Here is a 21,913-nt window from a genome sequence, read left to right on the forward strand (position 1 = left end):
ACAAGGTGATTCATCGCCGTGGTTATGGCCAACAGTAACAAACACTGTTCAAGAAATAAAGTTGTGAGCACTAAATCAGCATTTATTCCTGACCTGAGCGAGAAGTTACAATATTTACACCAAAGCGGCACCTTAAACCTGACTTACCGGCATTCGGTCTCATCTTTAAACTAACTTCTGCTCTGTGGAAGACACTGGTCCAGATGCAGCGATGTCAGTGTTTAAGTCTTTTCTGATCTGGATTCTAGAACGAAAAGGAAATAGGGAGTGCTAGATTTGTTATGAGTCAAGAACTGAATCACCGGGTTTAGGTTATGGACTTAAGTCCAGATCTGGTCCTGCGCATCCCAAGTTTTAATGTTTTTGGTTTGGTCCTGTAAAAACTACCTTTCCCCCAACAAGTTCTAACATTTCAGTTCTTTTGCCTTAATCACAATCCATGGTTTTCAAAATATATATGTTAAACCAATTAATACTTTGATAGAACAATCATGATTCTATGAACACCAGCAGCAGCTCAAGGCGAGTCAGCTCTGTGGAGAGGCAAGATGTAAGTGCAGGTGTGTTTTGGAACAAAGACAAAACAAGTCATTCTTTTTGATGTTTTATTCCCACATTTAATCTTTTTTGGCAGCAGCTTTCCTCATGGCGGCCAGAACGTTTGTCAGCTCCTCACGCTTTCTCTTGGCGCGGATGTGAGTCCCAATCTGAAAGTACAGAGGACACGTCAGGGACCAGCACTGACGCCCCGCCCCGCACAGACCATTATAATCCGAGTGGACGCTAATGCTATAAAAAGAACTTCCCACATCAAATAATCCGGCCTCAGTTTAGTAGAAAACATTTGACCCAATCACATCATTGTGAATCGTTAATGTCCCGAGGGGAGGCTCAAAGTGGACACTGCTGACCACTGGTTGTGTTCCGCTGTGTGATGAGTGCACTCACCCTCTTCTTGATGAACTTGAGCGCCCTCTTGTCCTTGGACACCTTGAGCAGCTCCATGGCGCGCCTCTCGTACGGGGCAAAGCCACAAACCTCACGGATCATGTCCCTAACAAACTTGCTGTGTTTGGTCAGACGCTGCAACAGAGACAAAGGAGTGAGACATGAGACTGTAGAGACAGGTGCTACACGGGGGTCACAGTTCATGGTTTAGGGCCAAGATCTACAACTCTGCATCAGCACAAGGCTAACCCAGGGGCCCGGTCTGACGCCGCACGTGTAGGGGGACGCCGCCTGATACACCCCAATGTTAAAGGCGCAATGGACGATTTTTCGGCGATTTGAGAACTCAGGCGTTAGTGTACATGCCAAGCCCCCGTGTGGACTGATACAACACACGTGCGTTTGTTTATTAGCGCGACGGATCTTTCGTCGATTTCCTTCTTTGGAGTCAGCTCGAACAGTCTTTCTCCATCTTCATTTTGTCCCGCACACGCGGAACCGTGCTGCTCTCAGGGGACGAGCCACACGCGGCTGCAGGTGAGCAGTAGGTGCGTTTTATGATTGACACGTGGCAGGACTAATCGTCCGTCCACGCCACGAGGAAATGACTCAGATTTGGGGGGGGGGGGGGGGGGGGGGGGGGAATCGTCCATTCAACCTTTAAGACTCAACTTTATGAATGTGAAGAATCTTAAATATATCGAACAGTTTCTTTATGATGTGTGAACTAAGACTGTATTTAAGTATTAAAGCTCAGAACATCTTGTGCCTCCATCAGACGCACAACAGTGTGTCTCGTGTGGGACACAACAGAGTGTCTCTCGTGTGGGACACACTGAAGTTGAAGCTTGTGTGCCCTGGCCCACATTTATGCTTCTGTAGTGAGACAGCCTGGGCCGTCCCATGTGGAGCAGCAGATCAGGCCCAGTCCATCAGTGTTGTCTCTTCATGTGTTACACAGCACTGCCTTTCCCATCATGCATCTGGACTTTCTAGTCCATCAAGGCGCCGCCGTAAGCCACATTCAGACTGTCGTCCAAGTTGGACGCCTGTCCTCTTTATGACAGACGCACGTCCGAGGCGTCCAGCGCACATGTACAGTGGTCATTTCCCCATGTGGCTCTTGGTCACATGACAGAGCAGGTGGAGAAAGTGACTTTTGTGCATTTACTTTACAAAGTCCAAAATCAGAGGGGGTCGGCCCCGGGGCCCGTCAGGGTCCAGAGACTTGACGTGACCAGTTTAAACAATATCATTTACTCAAAGAGCAGCGTCTGGACAGAGCCGGGTCGTAAGTGTGGGTCACTGCAGCGCTTCCAGACTTAACGATGTGAGCGCCTCGTTAGACGCAAAGCTTTAGCAGCTGGAGCAATGTCCATTTCATAAATAATTATTTCAGCTAATGAACAAAATACAAGTCTTTCCGACGAGGGGCTCCTGAAAGGACAATGGGGGCAGGGGGGTGACCCCAGAGCATGGTTAGTTTGATTTACCAGATATTTAGTTTTTATGGGTTTAGGATGAGGAGAGTTGGAAGTTTGTTTAGGCTCAGTTCTATATGAAAGATTGACAAGTCCATGTGTCAGACTGACACGCGTCACGTGATGAATGAAAGCACAACATTAGTGCCCGGACCTGGGGGCCCCACGGGGCTACAAACACTTACCCCACGGCGGCGGCTGTGCTTTGGCGCGGTCACGTTCTTGGTGACCGGATGGCCCTTGTTCAGGCCCACGGCCATCGGGTAGCGGATAGCCATATCTGTAAGAAACAGAGCGGGTCAGTGCGGGGCTCCAGGGTCCGGCTGCAGGGGCCCTCAGAGCCCTCATCTACGGTCTAATGTCGCCCATAAGGCCCCTGGAGGACGCACTGAGGCCACGTGCATCTGCGCCTCACGTTACACAAGGCGAATGTTAAAGATGGCACAGATATAAGCGGGATTGTGAGTGAACTGTGAGAGGACTGAGACGTACCTGCTGTCTGTAATGGCGGTCAAACCGGAAGGACGGCAGCGAGGGAGACACAGCCGGAAGAGGCGTTTAAGAGTGTGGCAGCAGCGCCCCCAGCGGCCTGACGGTGCTAGTTCAAGCGGACGTGTCGAAGTGCAGTGGCAGCATCGCCCCCAGCGGCCTGGCGGTGAAGTGAAGTCACGGTGTAATACTGTGTTGAATGTGCGCAGAAAACATTTAAATCATTGTTACATATTCTTTTTATGATCAACATAAAACGTGAAATATTTTTTGTATTATTTGTAAAAACATTTTAATTCCCAGTAGCTTGTTTTGAGGCTTCATTTTTGATGAAGCATCTGATGTGAGACTGATGTGAGGCTTCACTTAGCCCCGCTTCACTTAGCCCCTCCCCCTCAGCAGCTAAACAGGCTTCAAAATGGAGGTTGGAAAAGCTTCAGTTGTTGGTCATTTGGACAGTTTTTTTTAGACATTTTGACTCCTCCAAGAGTCATTCTCAGTGTGATGAGCTTGTCTAGAGTAGTACGCCCTGCCCACTAGACGGAGCCTCCTGATGACAGCTTGTTCAGTTCATGTATTGGTTCACACAGTTTCAGGGGCCGGGTCTCAGGGGCAGCAGTCTTAGCAGGGACTCCCAGACTTCCCTCTCCCCAGACACTTCCTCCAAATCCTCAGGGGGGTCCCAGGCGCTCACAGGCCAGCGAGAGACAGAGAGACAAACCGGGAAGACTAATATCAGGAGGCTCCGCCCAGAGTCTCGGACTAGTTCCACTGATTGAGAATGACTGTGATACCATGGAACACTCTAGGGGGATGACACCGGGACACTCTGGGGGGATGACACCGGGACACTCTGGGGACACTCTGGGGGGATGACACCGGGACACTCTGGGGACACTCTGGGGACACGACACCGGGACACTCTGGGGGATGACACCGGGACACTCTGGGGACACTCTGGGGACACGACACCGGGACACTCTGGGGGGATGACACCGGGACACTCTGGGGACACTCTGGGGACACTCTGGGGACACTCTGGGGGGATGACACCGGGGACACTCTGGGGGGATGACACCGGGGACACTCTGGGGGGATGACACCGGGGACACTCTGGGGGGATGACACCGGGACACTCTGGGGGTCCAGGGGGGACGTTAGAGAGCGCAAGGATCTATTTTACTCAAGTTATGGCCCTTATTGAATACATAAAAGACGTAAACGATGACAAATGTACGGGGACTTTATTGACACATTAAAAAGGCAAAAATCAGAGCTGATGTCATTTCTTCTTCCAGAAGCGTGTATACTGGTCGGCTCTGAAGTGGTCTTGGTACTCCTCTGCTGGGGCACTCGGGGTGCTCCTCTTCACCTCCCTCCTCTTCTGTCTGGACTTACGCTCCTCCTCAGACAGAGTGGACATGTCCACAGGCATCTGCAGGACAGCACAGGTTATGGACTGAGGACCAGTCTGTGTGGAACGCTACTGTACAGTACTAATACACACAGTACTAATACACACAGTACTAATACACACAGTACTGTACAGTACTAATACACACAGTACTGTACAGTACTAATACACACAGTACTGTACAGTACTAATACACACACACACACACACACAGTACTAATACACAGTACTGTACAGTACAATACTAGTACACACAGTACTGTACAATACTAGTACACAGAGTCACAGACACAGGCTCACAGACAGACAGGTGCTCACAGACAGGTGCTCACAGACACAGGCTCACAGACACACTCACCACGAGGAGGCGGCGTGGCTCTCTGTAGCGCACGTGCACCGTGGATCCGTCCGGCCGCAGCAGCAGGACAGGGAAGCTCCTCTCGTACAGCTGCCGCCCACAGCGCACCACACTGGTCCTGTTAGAGGTCAGCAGGGCAGTGTGTGTGTGGAGCGGGCAGGCCTGGGACACCACCCGGGACACCACCTGGACCCTGGACCATGACATATATTAGGCCAGAAGAAGCTGGGTTGGTTCTAGCAATAATCCTTTCTATCAAACAATTTGTTGTTCTAGATGTCAAAAGGCATGTATTTGATTTATTTAATTAATTAATTTGAACCAGATAAAGCTAATGTAATGCTGCTTGAGGACATCTTGATCAGGGACTTATTGTCAAAATGGGTTTTAATCAAAATAACTAAATGTACGTACAGTAGCAACCAAATCCGCAATTTTTAAAGGGGCACAACAGCAGGTCTACTACATACAATATCCAGGATATATGAGGCCAAAATGCCAAAAACCGGCGCTCTAATGCTCTGTTGTCAGACCAAGGAATGATCGTCTAAAGAATGATAGTATTAGTAGCTCATTAGCCGTAGTAATTGATGCAGTCGTGGTTTATATACATCGCGTGCCCCTTTCAAAATGGCCGCAGTGGGGAAGTCCCAGATGTGCGACGTCACCGCGAACGCATGTATTCTTGCTTTGTTTGATCAATAAAACCTATTTTCATAGCACGTGCGTGTGTGCGGACTCTCACCGGTTGAGCAGGCTGAACGTGCCGCTAACCGCACTGACCGCGCTGACCGCAGACATACCGGGCTGGACAGAACCACCGCGGCCGTGTTCTGTTCTGACCGGAGTTGTCCTGACAGCACCGGGCAGAGCAGCAGGGCGCATGCGCGGTCACGAGCCGGATGCTTTTCCTCTTTGGCGGGTGATTCGGTTTAGCGCTGCCTGTGGAGAGGAGGGGAACCACAACAACACCTTTATAGAACCATAGAACGTGTTGTTTTCTGCTCCCGGTTCCCACTTCCTCCAGAGGACGGCAGCAGTGCTCCAGGGCCCCCCTATGGGCCCCCCTCGCATGGATCTGTCCCTTCGCATGTCCTCTCACCGACACAACAGCGTCAAGACACTTCCGTAAACTCTGGGGCCGGTCACCGCTGGTCAGCAGTGTGGGACAGTCTGTTTAGTGTCGGTTCCTGGGTCACTATTTTGTGTACATAGTAAGCATATTTTCATGTTTAAATGGTTTCTCTTCCATGCATCCCCTTTTGCATGTTATTTATGCTGTTTTATCGTTGTTCGTTGTTTTATGTTGCACAGAATCACCAGGACAAGTTCCTGTTTGAGAATTATGTTCATTGACAATGGAAATAAAGCTTTTCTGGTTCTGACACGTGGCTTTATCTCACGTGACAAGTGACAGACGTGAAGCTTTTTACAGGTCACGTGATTTGACGCCCTTTTTCACTCGGCACGAGCCTCGGCTTTAGATGACCCGTCACTAGTGTCCGCGTGTGTCCCTGTCCCCGGTACAGTCCCGTGACAGGCGCAGTCCCTGTCCCAGGTACAGTCCCGTGACAGGCGCATGATGAGGAACTGAGGAGGAAGAGAAGAACAGCAGCAGGTACAGGTGTGTGTGTGTCTGTCTGTCTGTCTGTCTGTCTGTCTGTCTGTCTGTCTGTCTGTCTGTCTGTCTCTGTCTCTGTCTCTGTCTCTGTGTGTGTGCATTAAAGCATTGTGTGTGTGTTTCAGAGATATGTGTGTGGACTGGAGTGATGGAGCCTGGGCCCTGTGCTCCCGGGGGCCTCCTGCCTCTCTTCTCTGGACACTGGTGCTGCTGGTGAGCTTCTCAGGTGAGTGGCCTCAGCAGTATAATGCTCCTGTGATATTCCTGACGGCCTCTGCTCTTTACGTGGCCCCAGCAGACACTCTGCCGAGGGCCACGTGAGAGGGACGTGTTTGTTTGGTCCATTGGAGCGTTATGTTCCATGTTTGACTTTAGGTGTTTGGTGAAGGCCAGGACTTTCTGGCTGACCGCTTCCCTCACTGAGTTCCCCTTTTCTCCTCCTCCTGTCTGGAGGACACGCCCACCTGCACCTGCCCCCCTTTAAGACACGCCCACCTGCACCCCTTTAAGACACGCCCACAGAAGGTGTCAATATTTAAAGAGATATGTGCATTTTTAATATCGATCAACATAATAGTTTTCACAATATTCTAATAATAAAATCATTTTTTGTGATATTGATAACATATATTTGTGCAGATCAGTCTGTTTCAGACCTTTCTAAGTTGTCATAGCAACTGAGTGAGTCAGCAGAGCTGTCCACATGACCTGCAGAACTGTCCACATGACCTGCAGAGCTGTCCACATGACCTGTAGAACTGTCCACAACACCTGCAGAGCTGTCCACATGACCTGCAGAGCTGTCCACATGACCTGCAGAACTGTCCACATGACCTCTAGAACTGTCCACATGACCTGCATGACCTGCTTGTGTCTCATGTCCCCAGAGGCCCAGCTGCAGCTGTCTGCTCCAGAGGCTGTCACTCTGCAGCAGCACCAGCAGGGCACTGTCCACATCAGCAGCAGGTGGGACGGGGGACAGAGGACGGGGGACAGAGGACGGGGGACAGAGGACGGTTGTCTAACTCACTTCTTGTGTGTCTCCAGTATTCCTCTGAATGAGACGGTGCTGCTGCTCCTCAATGTGACGTCCACCTCCAGCAGCAACTGGTCCAGTGTGGTGTCCCTGCCTCAAGAGGTGACACAACCTTTAACCTCTGCTCCTGTCACCACACCTTTAACCTCTGCTCCTGTCACCACACCTTTAACCTCTGCTCCTGTCACGACACCTTTAACTTCTGCTCCTGTCACGACACAACACCATTAACTCCTTCGTTAACTTACTCCGTGTCCTCTGGTGATGTCACAGGTGCCTCTGAGTGCAGGCAGCACAGGGGCCTCCTTTAACGTGAGCGCTCTGGCCGTGGGGCAGGTCACCGCCGTCTTCCGCTCCAACCGCTCAGACCTGAGGTGGGTGTCAGGGAGCTGCACGTGTGCGCCCGGGGGAGCCGCACGTGTGCGCCCGGGGGAGCCGCACGTGTGCGCCCGGGGGAGCCGCACGTGTGCGCCCGGGAGCTGCACATTTACGCCCTCTGCTGGCCTAACTGCCCTGTGTGTCACAGCGGGCCGCTGAGGATCCGTTTCCTGGTGATCCACAGCAGCGTCTTGGATCTTCTCAGTCAGGTGATCGGCTGGATCTACTTCCTGGCCTGGTCAGTGTCCTTCTACCCCCAGGCCTGGGAGAACTGGACCAGGAAGAGGTGACACACACACACACACACACACACTCACACTCACACTCACACTCACACTCACACTCACTCTACAGGACTCTCTCTCTGTTACAGTGTGGTGGGGCTTAACCTCGACTTCCTGGCCCTGAATCTGACTGGATTCATCGCCTACAGCGTCTTCAACATCGGCCTGTTCTGGGTGCAGCCTATAAAGGTACCGCCCCCTCGGTTCCCCCCTCTTTCTGTGCCCCCCCTCTGTGTACCCCCCTCTCGCTGTGCCGCCCCTCTCTCTGTGCCCCTCTCTGTGTGCCCCCCCTCTCTCTGTCCCCCCGCTCTATGCCCCCCTCCCCCTCTCTCTGTGCACCCCTCTCTGTGCCCCCCTCTGTGTGCCCCCCTCTCTCTGTGCCCCCCTCTCTTTGTGCCCCCCCTCTGCTAATGCGTCCTGATGTGTCCTCTTTCGTGCTGATGCGTGCTAATGCGTCCTGATGTGTCCTCTTTCGTGCTGATGCGTGCTAATGCGTCCTGATGTGTCCTCTTTCGTGCTGATGCGTGCTAATGCGTCCTGATGCGTCCTCTTTCGTGCTGACAGGAGGAGTTTCTGAAGCGGGACCCAAACGCCGTGAACCCTGTGACGGCCAGCGACGTGTTCTTCAGCCTGCACGCCGTGATCCTGTGCGCTCTGTACGTGTGCCAGGCTGCACTCTACCAGGTCAGAGCGGCTTTTCCCATCAGCCCGAGCACTGTCGCCATAACAACGAGTCAGACTGGCTCAATGCTACGGGACATACTGCAGTTACAGTACATGTCTTTATGTAGACTGCCATCAGAACAATCATACACTCGAGCACCACCAGGGGGCAGTGTTCACCTTTAAATATGACGCTATTGTTACATCAAGTATATTGTCCAATGTGATGAAAGAATTATTGTAAATAATACTCCAAAACACTATTCTTCTGCAACTGTGAAGACACATTTAGCACTTTCCTGAATCACTGTTAAAATATTGACCTATTCTCTTGCTGGTCACTTCTTGTCTTGGGTCAGATCCACGTGTTTAAGGCTCTGAAACCATGTGACCATTTGACAAATTCTACTTCATTAAAATAAGCAGAATCGCACATTTGCATCTCTTATATGTTCACAACGGCTAAATACGTTGTTGTTGTTGTTGTTGTTGTTGTGGTGTGCTGTTGCAGAGGGGGGGGCAGACTATCTCCTGGCCCGCTCGAGGCCTCCTGCTGCTGGGCTGGACCTTCGCTCTGGTCAGCCTGGTCCTGGCCATAGCTCGGGTCATCAGCTGGCTCCAGTACATCTACTACTTCTCCTACATCAAACTGGCCGTGACGCTGGTCAAGTATGTGCCTCAGGTGAGCCGCCTACAGTGAGCCGCCTCAGGTGAGCCACCTCAGGTGAGCCGCCTCTGGTGAGCCGCCTACGGTGAGCAGCCTCAGGTGAGCCACCTACAGTGAGCCGCCTCAGGTGAGCCGCCTACAGTGAGCCGCCTCAGGTGAGCCACCTACAGTGAGCCGCCTCAGGTGAGCCACCTACAGTGAGCCGCCTCAGGTGAGCCGCCTACAGTGAGCCGCCTCTGGTGTGCCACCTGAAGTGAGCCGCCTACGGTGAGCCGCCTCTGGTGAGCCGCCTCTGGTGAGCCGCCTCTGGTGAGCCGCCTCTGGTGAGCCGCCTCAGGTGAGGGCCTTATCTGGAAAAATTGCTCATGGTTTCCTCATATCAGCTTTAGCTCCATCAATGCACCAGGACAGTTCATTTATCGGGACATTTTACAGTCAAATACAGATGTGCAGGGTTCATATACTTCATATACTTCACATACTTCACATACTTCACATAGTTCATATACTTCACATACTTCACATACTTCACATACATTTATACATCACCTTCACTGGTCATTTAAAAATAATATAGACATAAACCCACACATGGTGTTTGTCTCAGGCCTACATGAACTACATGGCGTGTTTGTCTCAGGCCTACATGAACTACATGGCGTGTTTGTCTCCGGCTTACATGAACTACATGGCGTGTTTGTCTTAGGCCTACATGAACTACATGGCGTGTTTGTCTCAGGCCTACATGAACTACATGGCGTGTTTGTCTCAGGCCTACATGAACTACATGGCGTGTTTGTCTCCGGCTTACATGAACTACATGGTGTGTTTGTCTCAGGCCTACATGAACTACATGGCGTGTTTGTCTCAGGCCTACATGAACTACATGGCGTGTTTGTCTCAGGCCTACATGAACTACATGGTGTGTTTGTCTCAGGCCTACATGAACTACATGGCGTGTTTGTCTCAGGCCTACATGAACTACATGGCGTGTTTGTCTCCGGCTTACATGAACTACATGGCGTGTTTGTCTTAGGCCTACATGAACTACATGGCGTGTTTGTCTCCGGCTTACATGAACTACATGGTGTGTTTGTCTCAGGCCTACATGAACTACATGGCGTGTTTGTCTCAGGCCTACATGAACTACATGGCGTGTTTGTCTCAGGCCTACATGAACTACATGGCGTGTTTGTCTCAGGCTTACATGAACTACATGGTGTGTTTGTCTCAGGCCTACATGAACTACATGGCGTGTTTGTCTCAGGCCTACATGAACTACATGGCGTGTTTGTCTCCGGCCTACATGAACTACATGGCGTGTTTGTCTCAGGCCTACATGAACTACATGGCGTGTTTGTCTCAAGCCTACATGAACTACATGGCGTGTTTGTCTCAGGCCTACATGAACTACATGGCGTGTTTGTCTCAGGCCTACATGAACTACATGGCGTGTTTGTCTCAGGCCTACATGAACTACATGGTGTGTTTGTCTCAGGCCTACATGAACTACATGGCGTGTTTGTCTCAGGCCTACATGAACTACATGGCGTGTTTGTCTCAGGCCTACATGAACTACATGGCGTGTTTGTCTCAGGCCTACATGAACTACATGGCGTGTTTGTCTCAGGCCTACATGAACTACATGGCGTGTTTGTCTCAGGCCTACATGAACTACATGGCGTGTTTGTCTCAGGCCTACATGAACTACATGGTGTGTTTGTCTCAGGCCTACATGAACTACATGGCGTGTTTGTCTCAGGCCTACATGAACTACATGGTGTGTTTGTCTCAGGCCTACATGAACTACATGGTGTGTTTGTCTCAGGCCTACATGAACTACCGGCGGCGCAGCACCGTGGGCTGGAGCATCGGGAACGTGCTGCTGGACTTCACTGGAGGAACGCTCAGCATCCTGCAGATGGTGCTGCAGTCCTACAACAACGGTACTTTCTGTTTGTTCTGGACACAAGGTGGACACGCTGAAGGGTCAAAGGTCATATGTCCTCAGTCCAGCTGCTTGTGCTCCACGTGGAAATGGACCTCGCATCATGGTTTATCTAACGTTTGATTCAGACTCTGAAAACTGAATTGATGCATTTTGTAGCGTTCCTGGAGCAGATAGCACATAAACTGTATCATAGAGTCAAAAACACTCAAAGTTTTAAGAGGCACGAAAGAGTTGGAAAAACGATTAATTTTCAATATGAGGAAAAACAAGACCCTGAAGGCCTCAGGTGTCCGAGGAGGAGGTCCCAGGATGACCTTTGCCCTCCCACAGAGAGAGTAAGAGTGGAAGTCTCTTAGTTTAACACCAGGGATTTTAGAGCAGGGGCCTGTGTGTGTCTCACTGAGGCCCGTATGTGCGTCTCACTGAGGCCCGTGTGTGCGTCTCTGAGGCCCGTGTGTGAGTCTCACTGAGGCCCGTGTGAGTCTCACTGAGGCCCGTGTGAGTCTCACTGAGGCCCGTGTGTGAGTCTCACTGAGGCCCGTGTGTGAGTCTCACTGAGGCCCGTGTGTGAGTCTCACTGAGGCCCGTGTGTGAGTCTCACTGAGGCCCGTGTGTGTGTCTCACTGAGGCCCGTGTGTGAGTCTCACTGAGGCCCGTGTGTGAGTCTCACTGAGGCCAGTGTGTGTGTCTCACTGAGGCCCGTGTGTGTCTCACTGAGGCCCGTGTGTGTCTCACTGAGGCCCGTGTGTCTCACTGAGGCCCGTGTGTGTCTCACTGAGGCCCGTGAGGCCCGTGTGTGAGTCTCACTGAGGCCCGTGAGGCCCGTGTGTGCGTCTCACTGAGGCCCGTGTGTGCGTCTTACTGAGGCCCGTGTGTGCGTCTCACTGAGGCCCGTGTGTGCGTCTCACTGAGGCCCGTGTGTGAGTCTCACTGAGGCCCGTGTGTGAGTCTCACTGAGGCCCGTGTGTGTCTCACTGAGGCCCGTGTGTGTCTCACTGAGGCCCGTGTGTGTGTGTCTCACTGAGGCCCGTGTGTGTGTCTCACTGAGGCCCGTGTGTGTGTCTCACTGAGGCCCGTGTGTGTGTCTCACTGAGGCCCGTGTGTGTCTCACTGAGGCCCGTGTGTGAGTCTCACTGAGGCCCGTGTGTATGTGTCTCACTGAGGCCCGTGTGTGTGTGTCTCACTGAGGCCCGTGTGTGAGTCTCACTGAGGCCCGTGTGTGTGTCTCACTGAGGCCCGTGTGTGTGTCTCACTGAGGCCCGTGTGTGTGTCTCACTGAGGCCCGTGTGTGTGTCTCACTGAGGCCCGTGTGTGTGTCTCACTGAGGCCCGTGTGTGTGTGTCTCACTGAGGCCCGTGTGTGTCTCACCGAGGCCCGTGTGTGTGTGTCTCACCGAGGCCCGTGTGTGTGTGTCTCACCGAGGCCCGTGTGTGTGTGTCTCACCGAGGCCCGTGTGTGTGTCTCACCGAGGCCCGTGTGTGTGTCTCACCGAGGCCCGTGTGTGTGTGTCTCACCGAGGCCCGTGTGTGTGTGTCTCACCGAGGCCCGTGTGTGTGTGTCTCACCGAGGCCCGTGTGTGTGTGTCTCACCGAGGCCCGTGTGTGTGTGTGTCTCACCGAGGCCCGTGTGTGTGTCTCACCGAGGCCCGTGTGTGTGTCTCACTGAGGCCCGTGTGTCTCACTGAGGCCCGTGTGTGTCTCACTGAGGCCCGTGTGTGTCTCACTGAGGCCCGTGTGTGTGTGTCTCACTGAGGCCCGTGTGTGTGTGTCTCACTGAGGCCCGTGTGTGTGTGTCTCACTGAGGCCCGTGTGTGTGTGTCTCACTGAGGCCCGTGTGTGTGTCTCACTGAGGCCCGTGTGTGTGTGTCTCACTGAGGCCCGTGTGTGTGTGTCTCACTGAGGCCCGTGTGTGAGTCTCACTGAGGCCCGTGTGTGAGTCTCACTGAGGCCCGTGTGTGAGTCTCACTGAGGCCCGTGTGTGTGTGTCTCACTGAGGCCCGTGTGTGTGTGTCTCACCGAGGCCCGTGTGTGTGTCTCACCGAGGCCCGTGTGTGTGTGTCTCACCGAGGCCCGTGTGTGTGTGTCTCACCGAGGCCCGTGTGTGTGTCTCACCGAGGCCCGTGTGTGTGTCTCACCGAGGCCCGTGTGTGTGTGTCTCACCGAGGCCCGTGTGTGTGTGTGTCTCACCGAGGCCCGTGTGTGTGTGTGTCTCACCGAGGCCCGTGTGTGTGTGTGTCTCACCGAGGCCCGTGTGTGTGTGTGTCTCACCGAGGCCCGTGTGTGTGTGTGTCTCACCGAGGCCCGTGTGTGAGTCTCACCGAGGCCCGTGTGTGTCTCACTGAGGCCCGTGTGTGTCTCACTGAGGCCCGTGTGTGAGTCTCACCGAGGCCCGTGTGTGTCTCACTGAGGCCCGTGTGTGTCTCACTGAGGCCTGTGTGTGTGTGTCTCACTGAGGCCCGTGTGTGTGTCTCACTGAGGCCCGTGTGTGTGTCTCACTGAGGCCCGTGTGTGTGTCTCACTGAGGCCCGTGTGTGTGTGTCTCACTGAGGCCCGTGTGTGTGTGTCTCACTGAGGCCCGTGTGTGAGTCTCACTGAGGCCCGTGTGTGTGTGTCTCACTGAGGCCCGTGTGTGTGTGTCTCACTGAGGCCCGTGTGTGTGTGTCTCACTGAGGCCCGTGTGTGTGTGTCTCACCGAGGCCCGTGTGTGTGTGTCTCACCGAGGCCCGTGTGTGTGTGTCTCACCGAGGCCCGTGTGTGTGTCTCACCGAGGCCCGTGTGTGTGTCTCACCTAGGCCCGTGTATGTGTGTGTCTCACTGAGGCCCGTGTGTGTGTGTCTCACTGAGGCCCGTGTGTGTGTGTCTCACCGAGGCCCGTGTGTGAGTCTCACCGAGGCCCGTGTGTGAGTCTCACCGAGGCCCGTGTGTGAGTCTCACCGAGGCCCGTGTGTGTGTCTCACCGAGGCCCGTGTGTGTGTCTCACCGAGGCCCGTGTGTGTGTGTCTCACCGAGGCCCGTGTGTGTGTGTGTCTCACCGAGGCCCGTGTGTGAGTCTCACCGAGGCCCGTGTGTGTGTGTCTCACCTAGGCCCGTGTGTGTGTGTCTCACTGAGGCCCGTGTGTGTCTCACTGAGGCCCGTGTGTGTGTCTCACTGAGGCCCGCGTGTGTGTCTCACTGAGGCCCGTGTGTGTGTCTCACTGAGGCCCGTGTGTGTGTCTCACTGAGGCCTGTGTGTGTGTGTGTGTGTGTGTGTGTGTCTCACTGAGGCCCGTGTGTGCGTCTCACTGAGGCCCGTGTGTGCGTCTCACTGAGGCCCGTGTGTTGCAGACCAGTGGATGCTCGTCTTTGGAAATCCCACCAAGTTTGGCCTGGGCCTCTTCTCCGTGCTCTTCGACCTCGTCTTCATCAGCCAACACTACTGTCTCTACAGAGCTCAGTACCAGAGCTTACCCTCCGAGGAGCCACGCCCGGACCAGGACGGGACTGAACCAGGACTGCACCAGGTCTGAACCAGGACTGAACCAAGACTGAACCAGGACTGCAGCAGAAGGACTGATATGGCCTGGTGCCTCAGTACGTGAAGCAAACATTGTATTTTTACTTATTTTGCTAAAAGATTTTATCACCAACAAATGAAACGTCACATTTGTAATTGTAAATTTATTTTTTCACTGTATTGTATAATAAAATTATTAACATTTAGTCTACGTCTGTCTCTTAATAATATTAAATATATTAATCATATTAAAGCTGCGTAATAGCTCATGTTGCTCCTGATTAAAGGAATAATAGAGGATTTTTGGCGAGTAATCCAAGATAAGATAAGATAATCCTTTAATATCCACACAAGGGGAAATTTCGTTGTTACAACACAGTAGAACAGGAGGAAAGTACAGATTGTAGGAAGTTTCAAAAAAAAACTTAACACTCTTAATAGAGCTCTTGGGAAATAAAATAAATGAATAAAAAGATAAAAATAAGATTATAATAATAAAATAATGATAATATAATAAAATAAAATAAAGTAAAAATAGCTAGCACAAGACTAGGTAATAGGTAATACTATTAGCAGGTAAGTAAACAGAATAAAAACAAAATAGAACACTCTTATTTACAGGTATTGCACATGGTTACATCAGTATTGCACATGTTCAGGGCTAGCAGTGTTTGTTATAAAGTTTGACAGCAGCAGGAAGGAAAGACCTGCGAAACCTTTCCTTCACACAGCGAGGGTGGATCAGTCTCTCACTGAAGCTGCTCTCCAGAGCAGACAGAGTGTCCTGCAGGGGGCGACACTCATGGTCCAGCATAGATGTGAACCTAGCCAGGACCCTTCTGTTTCCCCCACCTCCTGCACCGAGTCCAGAGCGCAGCCCAGGATGGAGCTGGACTTCTTGATGACTTTGTCCAGCCTCCTCCTCTCCCCCTCTGTGATGCTGCTGCTCCAGCAGGCCACACCTACAGGAGGGCTGATGCCACCACAGAGTCGTAGAAGGTCTTCAGGAGCGGCCCTGTTACTCCAAAAGACCTGAGTCTCCTCAGGAGGTAGAGCCGACTCTGGCTCTTCCTGTACAGTCTGTGTTGTGAGTCCAGTCCAGTTTGTGGTTCAGATGAACACCAGGTCCTTGTATGAGTCCACTCTCTCAATGTCCCGTCCCTGGATGTTCACTGGTGAGGGGGCAGTGGGGTGGCGTCTACGGAAGTCCACCACCATCTCCTTGGTCTTTCCCGCGTTGATGAGGAGGTGGTTCCGCTGACACCAGTCCACAAAGTCCTGCTCCAGTCCTTTGTACTCCGCATCATCGTCGTCCGTGATGAGTCCGATGATGGCAGAGTCGTCAGAGAATTTCTGCAGGACATAGCTGTCCGTGTTGTGTCTGAGGTCTGCAGTGTAAAGGGTGAAGAGAAAGGGCGCGAGGACAGTGCCCTGGGGCGCCCCCACACTGCAGGTCCGAGTGTCAGACACACAGTCCCGGGCTCTCACAAACTGGGGTCGGTCTGTGAGGTAGTCCAGGATCCACTCTGCCAGGTCATACTCCACACCAGCCGTCTCCAGCTTGTCCCTCAGGAGCAGCGGCTGATGGTGTTGAAGGCGCTGGAGAGATCAAAGAACAGGATCCTCACAAAGCTGCCAAGCTTCTCCAGGTGAGAGAGAGAGCGGTGCAGCAGGAGATGACGGCGTCCTCCACTCCGATGCCAGGCCGATATGCAAACTGCAACGGGTCCATGGCTGGGCTCACGGTGGAGCGGAGGTGGTCCAGGACCAGCTGCTCCAGTGTCTTCATCAGGTGGGACGTGAGAGCCACCGGCCTGAAGCTGTTGAGGTCTTTGGGGCGCGGTGTCTTGGGCACAGGTACCAGACAGGAGGTCTTCCAGACCTGTGGTACCACCCTCAGCTTCAGGCTCATGTTGAAGACATGCTCCATAACTCCACACAGTTCATCTGCAGGACTTAAGGAGCCTGGGGCTGATGCCTCGGGTCCTGCTGCCTTCCTTACTTTAATCCTTTTCAGCTCACTCCTCACCTGTGCTGCTGTGACAGTCAGTGGTTGGCAGGGGGACTGTGTGCTGGGGGGATGGGTGAGTCCAGGCGAAGTGGGGAGCTGATGGTCCGGAGCAGAGGTGTGAAGGGGAACGGGGGTGGGCCTTTGTCCGTCTGTGGAAGAGGGAGCATGCAGCTGTGCAGGGGGAGGGGTGGGTGATTGATCAAATCTCTGAGTCTCATTTCCTGGTGGCGTGGACAGCCCAGAAGTTCTCCCACATGTCAATAATTCCCTGCATGCTACTGCACACCTGCAGTGTGCGCATCCACATTTTTAGAAAAAGGGACAAACAGTCGCTTGAGTTCTCAAATCTATAAAAAAAATCCTCTATAATTCCTTTAAGGGACACGGCACAAGGACATGGCACAGGGACATGACACATGGACATGTCACAGGGACACGGTCTATGGGGCAGGAAGCAGGACCAGTTCCGCCTGAGCAGCTGTGGAGGTAAGAAAGGGGTTCAAAGGGGTTCTGGAGGTCATAGGTCGGGACTCCAGCACAGACGGGATCATGGGTCAGTTTTCGTACACGTGGAAGGACACAGTACATTATTTGATCAAGTTTGACTTTTTCTTTGTTTTGGAAAACTTGCAAGACTCAGATGGAGCTTCACTGAATATGATGACGTCAGCATCTGTATAATAATGTCTCTTTTTATCTTCTACCTTTTATCATTTTACTAAACCCAAGAGAAATATTATAAATGAATCTGATTATGGTGAAAAAAGACAAATAGATGCTCAAAGAAATCTTGAACTCATAACTCCGACTGTCAAAGGCCCTCGGCCTAAAGGGCCCGCCGGGTGATGCAGTGGGATGAACGTGATTTAATATAACGCAATTGAAGTTTAAAGTTAAATACTATTCCATAACGCACAGAGTGATATTGGAATTGCAGTAGCAACCTGCAGGGGCCCTGCAGTAGCCCCAGATGCCCTGCAGGGGCCTCGGGCGCCCTGCAGTAGCCCCAGGTGCCCTGCAGGGGCCTCGGGCGCCCTGCAGTAGCCCCAGGTGCCCTGCAGGGGCCGCTCTCGCACAGCGCAGTGCTTTTGAAGGCTGCACAGAAGAATCTTCCTGTCCTTCAGTACTCCTCGGGACACTTGGGACACTCGGGACAGAGATGGGGTACTGGGACAGTCCCGATGGCACACAGTGTGTGGAGAAGGCCTGGATCACCACCAAACTGGGGACGGCCATAGGTGAGAGAGCCGCTGCTGCTGCTGGAGCAGGATTCATGGCTGTTTGCTGCACAATCCTAACCCAGCAGCTAGGCTATGCTAATGCTAATGCTGCTACATCTGTTGACACGGGCCAGTGGATCTTTGTCCAATCAAATGATTTGACTGAATGTAAATATAAGTTAAATGCTGAGCTTTTAACATCGTCACAAAAACATCCCAAACTCTGGATAAAGCAATAATGACACGATCTGACTCAGAATAATATCACTGAATATGAGAAGTCCCAGTGTTTTTGTCCAAGTAAAATCACTCGGACACATGTGGGGGACTGGGGGACACATGTGGGGGACTGGGGGACACATGTTGGGGACACATGTGGGGGACTGGGGGACACATGTGGGGGACTGGGGGACTCCAGAGCCCGATTTTAAGGTTTTACTGCACAAATACTTCCAGAAATATTGACCTCACAACATTTAATTATCTAAAGATAAAATATATTAAAGTAAACTTACAGCAAAGTGACATTTCGACACTGGAAAGTCAAAATTGATATTAAACCACCAGCATTTTACATTTTCATTGTATTTACTTCATTTGCTCCAGTCTCATCCGTCCCATAAATTTGGAACATTCTGAAGAATTTTATAGCATTTATTACGGTTTCTGAATAACTCATGTCCAAACCCCAGTAAATACATAATGTTATTTCCTTAGGAAGTGGAGTGTGTGTGTCTGTCTGTGTCTGTCTGTGTCTGTGTCTGTGTCTGTGTCTGTGTCTGAGCTTCAGCTTCTGTCAGAGAGAGCTTCAGAGCTTTTGGACCTTCAGCGTTTCTTCTTTCTCTTGTTTGTAGGTCTCGTGGGCTCCGCCTATCACATTGTGGCCTTCCAGCCTGAGTCGGCCATGGCAGGTCTGAAGAGGGCCACGAGCGCCACGGTCACTATGGGTCAGTCACTCCTTCTACTGACCACTAGAGGGCAGCACACACCAAATTATCTAACTGAGTAACTACAGCGTCACGTACACAACTGAGTAACTACGACGCCACGTACACAACTGAGTCACTAGGACGTTACGTACACAACTGAGTAACTACAACGTCACGTACACAACTGAGTAACTACGACGTTACGTACACAACTGAGTCACTACGACGTCACGTACACAACTGAGTCACTACGACGTCACGTACACAACTGAGTCACTACGTCACGTACACAACTGAGTCGCTACGACGTCACGTACACAACTGAGTCGCTACGACGTCACGTACACAACTGAGTCGCTACGACGTCACGTACACAACTGAGTCGCTACGACGTCACGTACACAACTGAGTCGCTACGACGTCACGTACACAACTGAGTCGCTACGACGTCACGTACACAACTGAATCGCTACGACGTCACGTACACAACTGAGTCGCTACGACGTCACGTACACAACTGAGTCGCTACCACGTCACGTACACAACTGAGTCGCTACCACGTCACGTACACAACTGAGTCGCTACCACGTCACGTACACAACTGAGTCGCTACCACGTCACGTACACAACTGAGTCGCTACCACGTCACGTACACAACTGAGTCGCTACCACGTCACGTACACAACTGAGTCGCTACCACGTCACGTACACAACTGAGTCGCTACCACGTCACGTACACAACTGAGTCGCTACCACGTCACGTACACAACTGAGTCGCTACCACGTCACGTACACAACTGAGTCGCTACCACGTCACGTACACAACTGAGTCGCTACCACGTCACGTACACAACTGAGTCGCTACCACGTCACTGAGTCGCTACCACGTCACGTACACAACTGAGTCGCTACCACGTCACGTACACAACTGAGTCGCTACCACGTCACGTACACAACTGAGTCGCTACCACGTCACGTACACAACTGAGTCGCTACCACGTCACGTACACAACTGAGTCGCTACCACGTCACGTACACAACTGAGTCGCTACCACGTCACGTACACAACTGAGTCGCTACCACGTCACGTACACAACTGAGTCGCTACCACGTCACGTACACAACTGAGTCGCTACCACGTCACGTACACAACTGAGTCGCTACCACGTCACGTACACAACTGAGTCGCTACCACGTCACGTACACAACTGAGTCGCTACCACGTCACGTACACAACTGAGTCGCTACCACGTCACGTACACAACTGAGTCGCTACCACGTCACGTACACAACTGAGTCGCTACCACGTCACGTACACAACTGAGTCGCTACCACGTCACGTACACAACTGAGTCGCTACCACGTCACGTACACAACTGAGTCGCTACCACGTCACGTACACAACTGAGTCGCTACCACGTCACGTACACAACTGAGTCGCTACCACGTCACGTACACAACTGAGTCGCTACCACGTCACTTACACAACTGAGTCGCTACCACGTCACGTACACAACTGAGTCGCTACCACGTCACGTACACAACTGAGTCGCTACCACGTCACGTACACAACTGAGTCGCTACCACGTCACGTACACAACTGAGTCGCTACCACGTCACGTACACAACTGAGTCGCTACCACGTCACGTACACAACTGAGTCGCTACCACGTCACGTACACAACTGAGTCGCTACCACGTCACGTACACAACTGAGTCGCTACCACGTCACGTACACAACTGAGTCGCTACCACGTCACGTACACAACTGAGTCGCTACCACGCCACGTACACAACTGAGTCGCTACCACGCCACGTACACAACTGAGTCGCTACCACGCCACGTACACAACTGAGTCGCTACCACGCCACGTACACAACTGAGTCACTACCACGTCAAGTACACAACTGAGTCGCTACCACGTCACGTACACAACTGAGTCACTACAACAGCTGACGTAGTCGTGTGTGTTCTGTGCAGCGTCTCTAGGGGCCGTCTTTGGAATGGCCACATGTCTGAGCGCTCAGGCCCGTGGGACCTCGGACGACCCACTCAACTACTTGATAGGAGGCTGTGCCTCAGGGGCCTTCCTGGGGGCCCGCAGTGAGTGACCCCTTCTTATACACACGTTTGCTTTTCATGCTTCCTGAGGACATTATATAGACTTTCATCCATACCCTGCAGACTGAACCGCCACCCTGACCTCCACCCTTATCTGAACTTTAAACCATGTTGTTCGACCTCATGGGGACCGGCTTTTTGGCCCCTCAATGTGATAGGTACAGACAGTTTAGTTTCATATAAAAATATATCCGGTTAAAGATTGAATGGACGATTTTTTTGGCACAAATTTGAGTCTCATTTCCTCGTGGCGAGGACTGTCGATTAGTCCTGCCACGTGTCAATCATAAAACTCGCCTACCGCTCACCTGCAGAGCACGGGGGAGTGGCATGAGCACTTCCACCCGAGTTCTCAAATCGCCGATAAATTGTCCATTGCGCCTTTAATGTCTTTTGAACGATCTTCAGACTCAGATCTGCTGCTGTCGTCGTCTGTTTTTACTTCTGTTAAATAAGTTATTAATTTAAATAAATATATAGATCGTCAAAATATATTATTGTGAACAAAGTCTAAAGTCTTTGCTCCCACAGCTCACAATCCCATGGTCGGGACCTCGGCGTGCCTGGGCCTGGGGGCTTTGGCTTACTTCACTAAGGTGGGCAAACAAGAAGGCTGGAGGCTGACCGGGACCCCCCGACTGTGAGAAGCACCGTGTAAATCTAATGTAATATAAAGACTGTGTAATAAACAACTGTGAAATCAAAGACTGTGACTGTGTAATGCTCAAACAGACCAGTGTGAGGCGCTGTTCCTCCTGTTAATCCACTTAAGCAGGATTAACACCAACACAACCTGCTGCAGGACACTGTCCCGTTCAGGTTGATCCAGAACAGAGGCAGTTCATGAAT

At 52.0% G+C, this 21,913-nt stretch overlaps 4 protein-coding genes across 5 annotated transcripts; 2 read left to right on the forward strand and 2 right to left on the reverse strand.

Moving 5' to 3' along the window:
- Window positions 1-591: 591 nt before the first annotated feature.
- Window positions 592-3,018, reverse strand: rpl36 (ribosomal protein L36). Its single transcript, XM_072438552.1, has 4 exons — window positions 2,922-3,018; window positions 2,615-2,709; window positions 949-1,083; window positions 592-707 (listed from the first exon to the last, which is right to left on the reverse strand). The coding sequence occupies exons 2-4, from the start codon at window positions 2,705-2,707 to the stop codon at window positions 618-620; spliced, it is 318 nt and encodes a 105-aa protein (XP_072294653.1). The 5' UTR covers window positions 2,708-2,709; window positions 2,922-3,018; the 3' UTR covers window positions 592-617.
- Window positions 3,019-4,152: 1,134 nt separating this feature from the next.
- On the reverse strand, window positions 4,153-5,587 carry mrpl55 (mitochondrial ribosomal protein L55). Its single transcript, XM_072438549.1, has 3 exons — window positions 5,436-5,587; window positions 4,691-4,883; window positions 4,153-4,353 (listed from the first exon to the last, which is right to left on the reverse strand). Exons 1-3 carry the CDS (start codon window positions 5,573-5,575, stop codon window positions 4,201-4,203), a joined length of 486 nt encoding a protein of 161 aa, XP_072294650.1. The 5' UTR covers window positions 5,576-5,587; the 3' UTR covers window positions 4,153-4,200.
- A 632-nt stretch (window positions 5,588-6,219) lies between these two features.
- Window positions 6,220-14,988, forward strand: ctns (cystinosin, lysosomal cystine transporter). Of its 2 annotated transcripts, XM_072438543.1 has the most exons (11): window positions 6,220-6,308; window positions 6,439-6,537; window positions 7,199-7,277; window positions 7,359-7,449; window positions 7,621-7,721; window positions 7,874-8,011; window positions 8,099-8,198; window positions 8,574-8,693; window positions 9,184-9,354; window positions 11,168-11,285; window positions 14,614-14,988. In XM_072438543.1, the coding sequence occupies exons 2-11, from the start codon at window positions 6,441-6,443 to the stop codon at window positions 14,793-14,795; spliced, it is 1,197 nt and encodes a 398-aa protein (XP_072294644.1). In that variant the 5' UTR covers window positions 6,220-6,308; window positions 6,439-6,440; the 3' UTR covers window positions 14,796-14,988. The 2 variants fall into 2 exon arrangements, with proteins under 2 accessions (XP_072294644.1, XP_072294645.1); XM_072438544.1 differs by lacking the exon at window positions 6,220-6,308 and having other exon boundaries at window positions 6,437-6,537.
- A 2,911-nt stretch (window positions 14,989-17,899) lies between these two features.
- Window positions 17,900-21,709, forward strand: ndufa11 (NADH:ubiquinone oxidoreductase subunit A11). The gene is made up of 4 exons (XM_072438551.1): window positions 17,900-18,031; window positions 18,868-18,960; window positions 20,924-21,046; window positions 21,596-21,709. Exons 1-4 carry the CDS (start codon window positions 17,953-17,955, stop codon window positions 21,706-21,708), a joined length of 408 nt encoding a protein of 135 aa, XP_072294652.1. The 5' UTR covers window positions 17,900-17,952; the 3' UTR covers window position 21,709.
- The last annotated feature ends 204 nt before the right edge of the window (window positions 21,710-21,913 follow it).

The sequence above is a fragment of the Eucyclogobius newberryi genome, unplaced genomic scaffold (assembly GCF_026437365.1).
Source record: "Eucyclogobius newberryi isolate DKJ021-1_F unplaced genomic scaffold, fEucNew1.0.hap1 SCAF_9, whole genome shotgun sequence".
Taxonomy (NCBI): Eukaryota; Metazoa; Chordata; class Actinopteri; order Gobiiformes; family Gobiidae; genus Eucyclogobius; species Eucyclogobius newberryi.

What these genes read in the sequence shown, in the direction of transcription:
- rpl36 (XM_072438552.1), bottom strand. Translation starts at nt 2,707, where the DNA reads ATGGCTATCCGCTACCCGATGGCCGTGGGCCTGAACAAGGGCCATCCG. An exon ending in AGCACAGCCGCCGCCGTGGG is followed by an intron (nt 1,084 to 2,614) that starts GTAAGTGTTTGT and finishes TCTCTGTTGCAG; the next exon opens with CGTCTGACCAAACACAGCAA. An exon ending in TCAAGTTCATCAAGAAGAGG is followed by an intron (nt 708 to 948) that starts GTGAGTGCACTC and finishes CTGTACTTTCAG; the next exon opens with ATTGGGACTCACATCCGCGC.
- mrpl55 (XM_072438549.1), bottom strand. Translation starts at nt 5,575, where the DNA reads ATGCGCCCTGCTGCTCTGCCCGGTGCTGTCAGGACAACTCCGGTCAGA. An exon ending in ACGTTCAGCCTGCTCAACCG is followed by an intron (nt 4,884 to 5,435) that starts GTGAGAGTCCGC and finishes GTCATGGTCCAG; the next exon opens with GGTCCAGGTGGTGTCCCGGG. An exon ending in AGCCACGCCGCCTCCTCGTG is followed by an intron (nt 4,354 to 4,690) that starts GTGAGTGTGTCT and finishes GCTGTCCTGCAG; the next exon opens with ATGCCTGTGGACATGTCCAC.
- ctns (XM_072438543.1), top strand. Translation starts at nt 6,441, where the DNA reads ATGTGTGTGGACTGGAGTGATGGAGCCTGGGCCCTGTGCTCCCGGGGG. An exon ending in ACTGTCCACATCAGCAGCAG is followed by an intron (nt 7,278 to 7,358) that starts GTGGGACGGGGG and finishes GTGTGTCTCCAG; the next exon opens with TATTCCTCTGAATGAGACGG. An exon ending in TCTGGGTGCAGCCTATAAAG is followed by an intron (nt 8,199 to 8,573) that starts GTACCGCCCCCT and finishes TCGTGCTGACAG; the next exon opens with GAGGAGTTTCTGAAGCGGGA.
- ndufa11 (XM_072438551.1), top strand. Translation starts at nt 17,953, where the DNA reads ATGGGGTACTGGGACAGTCCCGATGGCACACAGTGTGTGGAGAAGGCC. An exon ending in CAAACTGGGGACGGCCATAG is followed by an intron (nt 18,032 to 18,867) that starts GTGAGAGAGCCG and finishes TCTTGTTTGTAG; the next exon opens with GTCTCGTGGGCTCCGCCTAT. An exon ending in GAGCGCCACGGTCACTATGG is followed by an intron (nt 18,961 to 20,923) that starts GTCAGTCACTCC and finishes TGTTCTGTGCAG; the next exon opens with CGTCTCTAGGGGCCGTCTTT.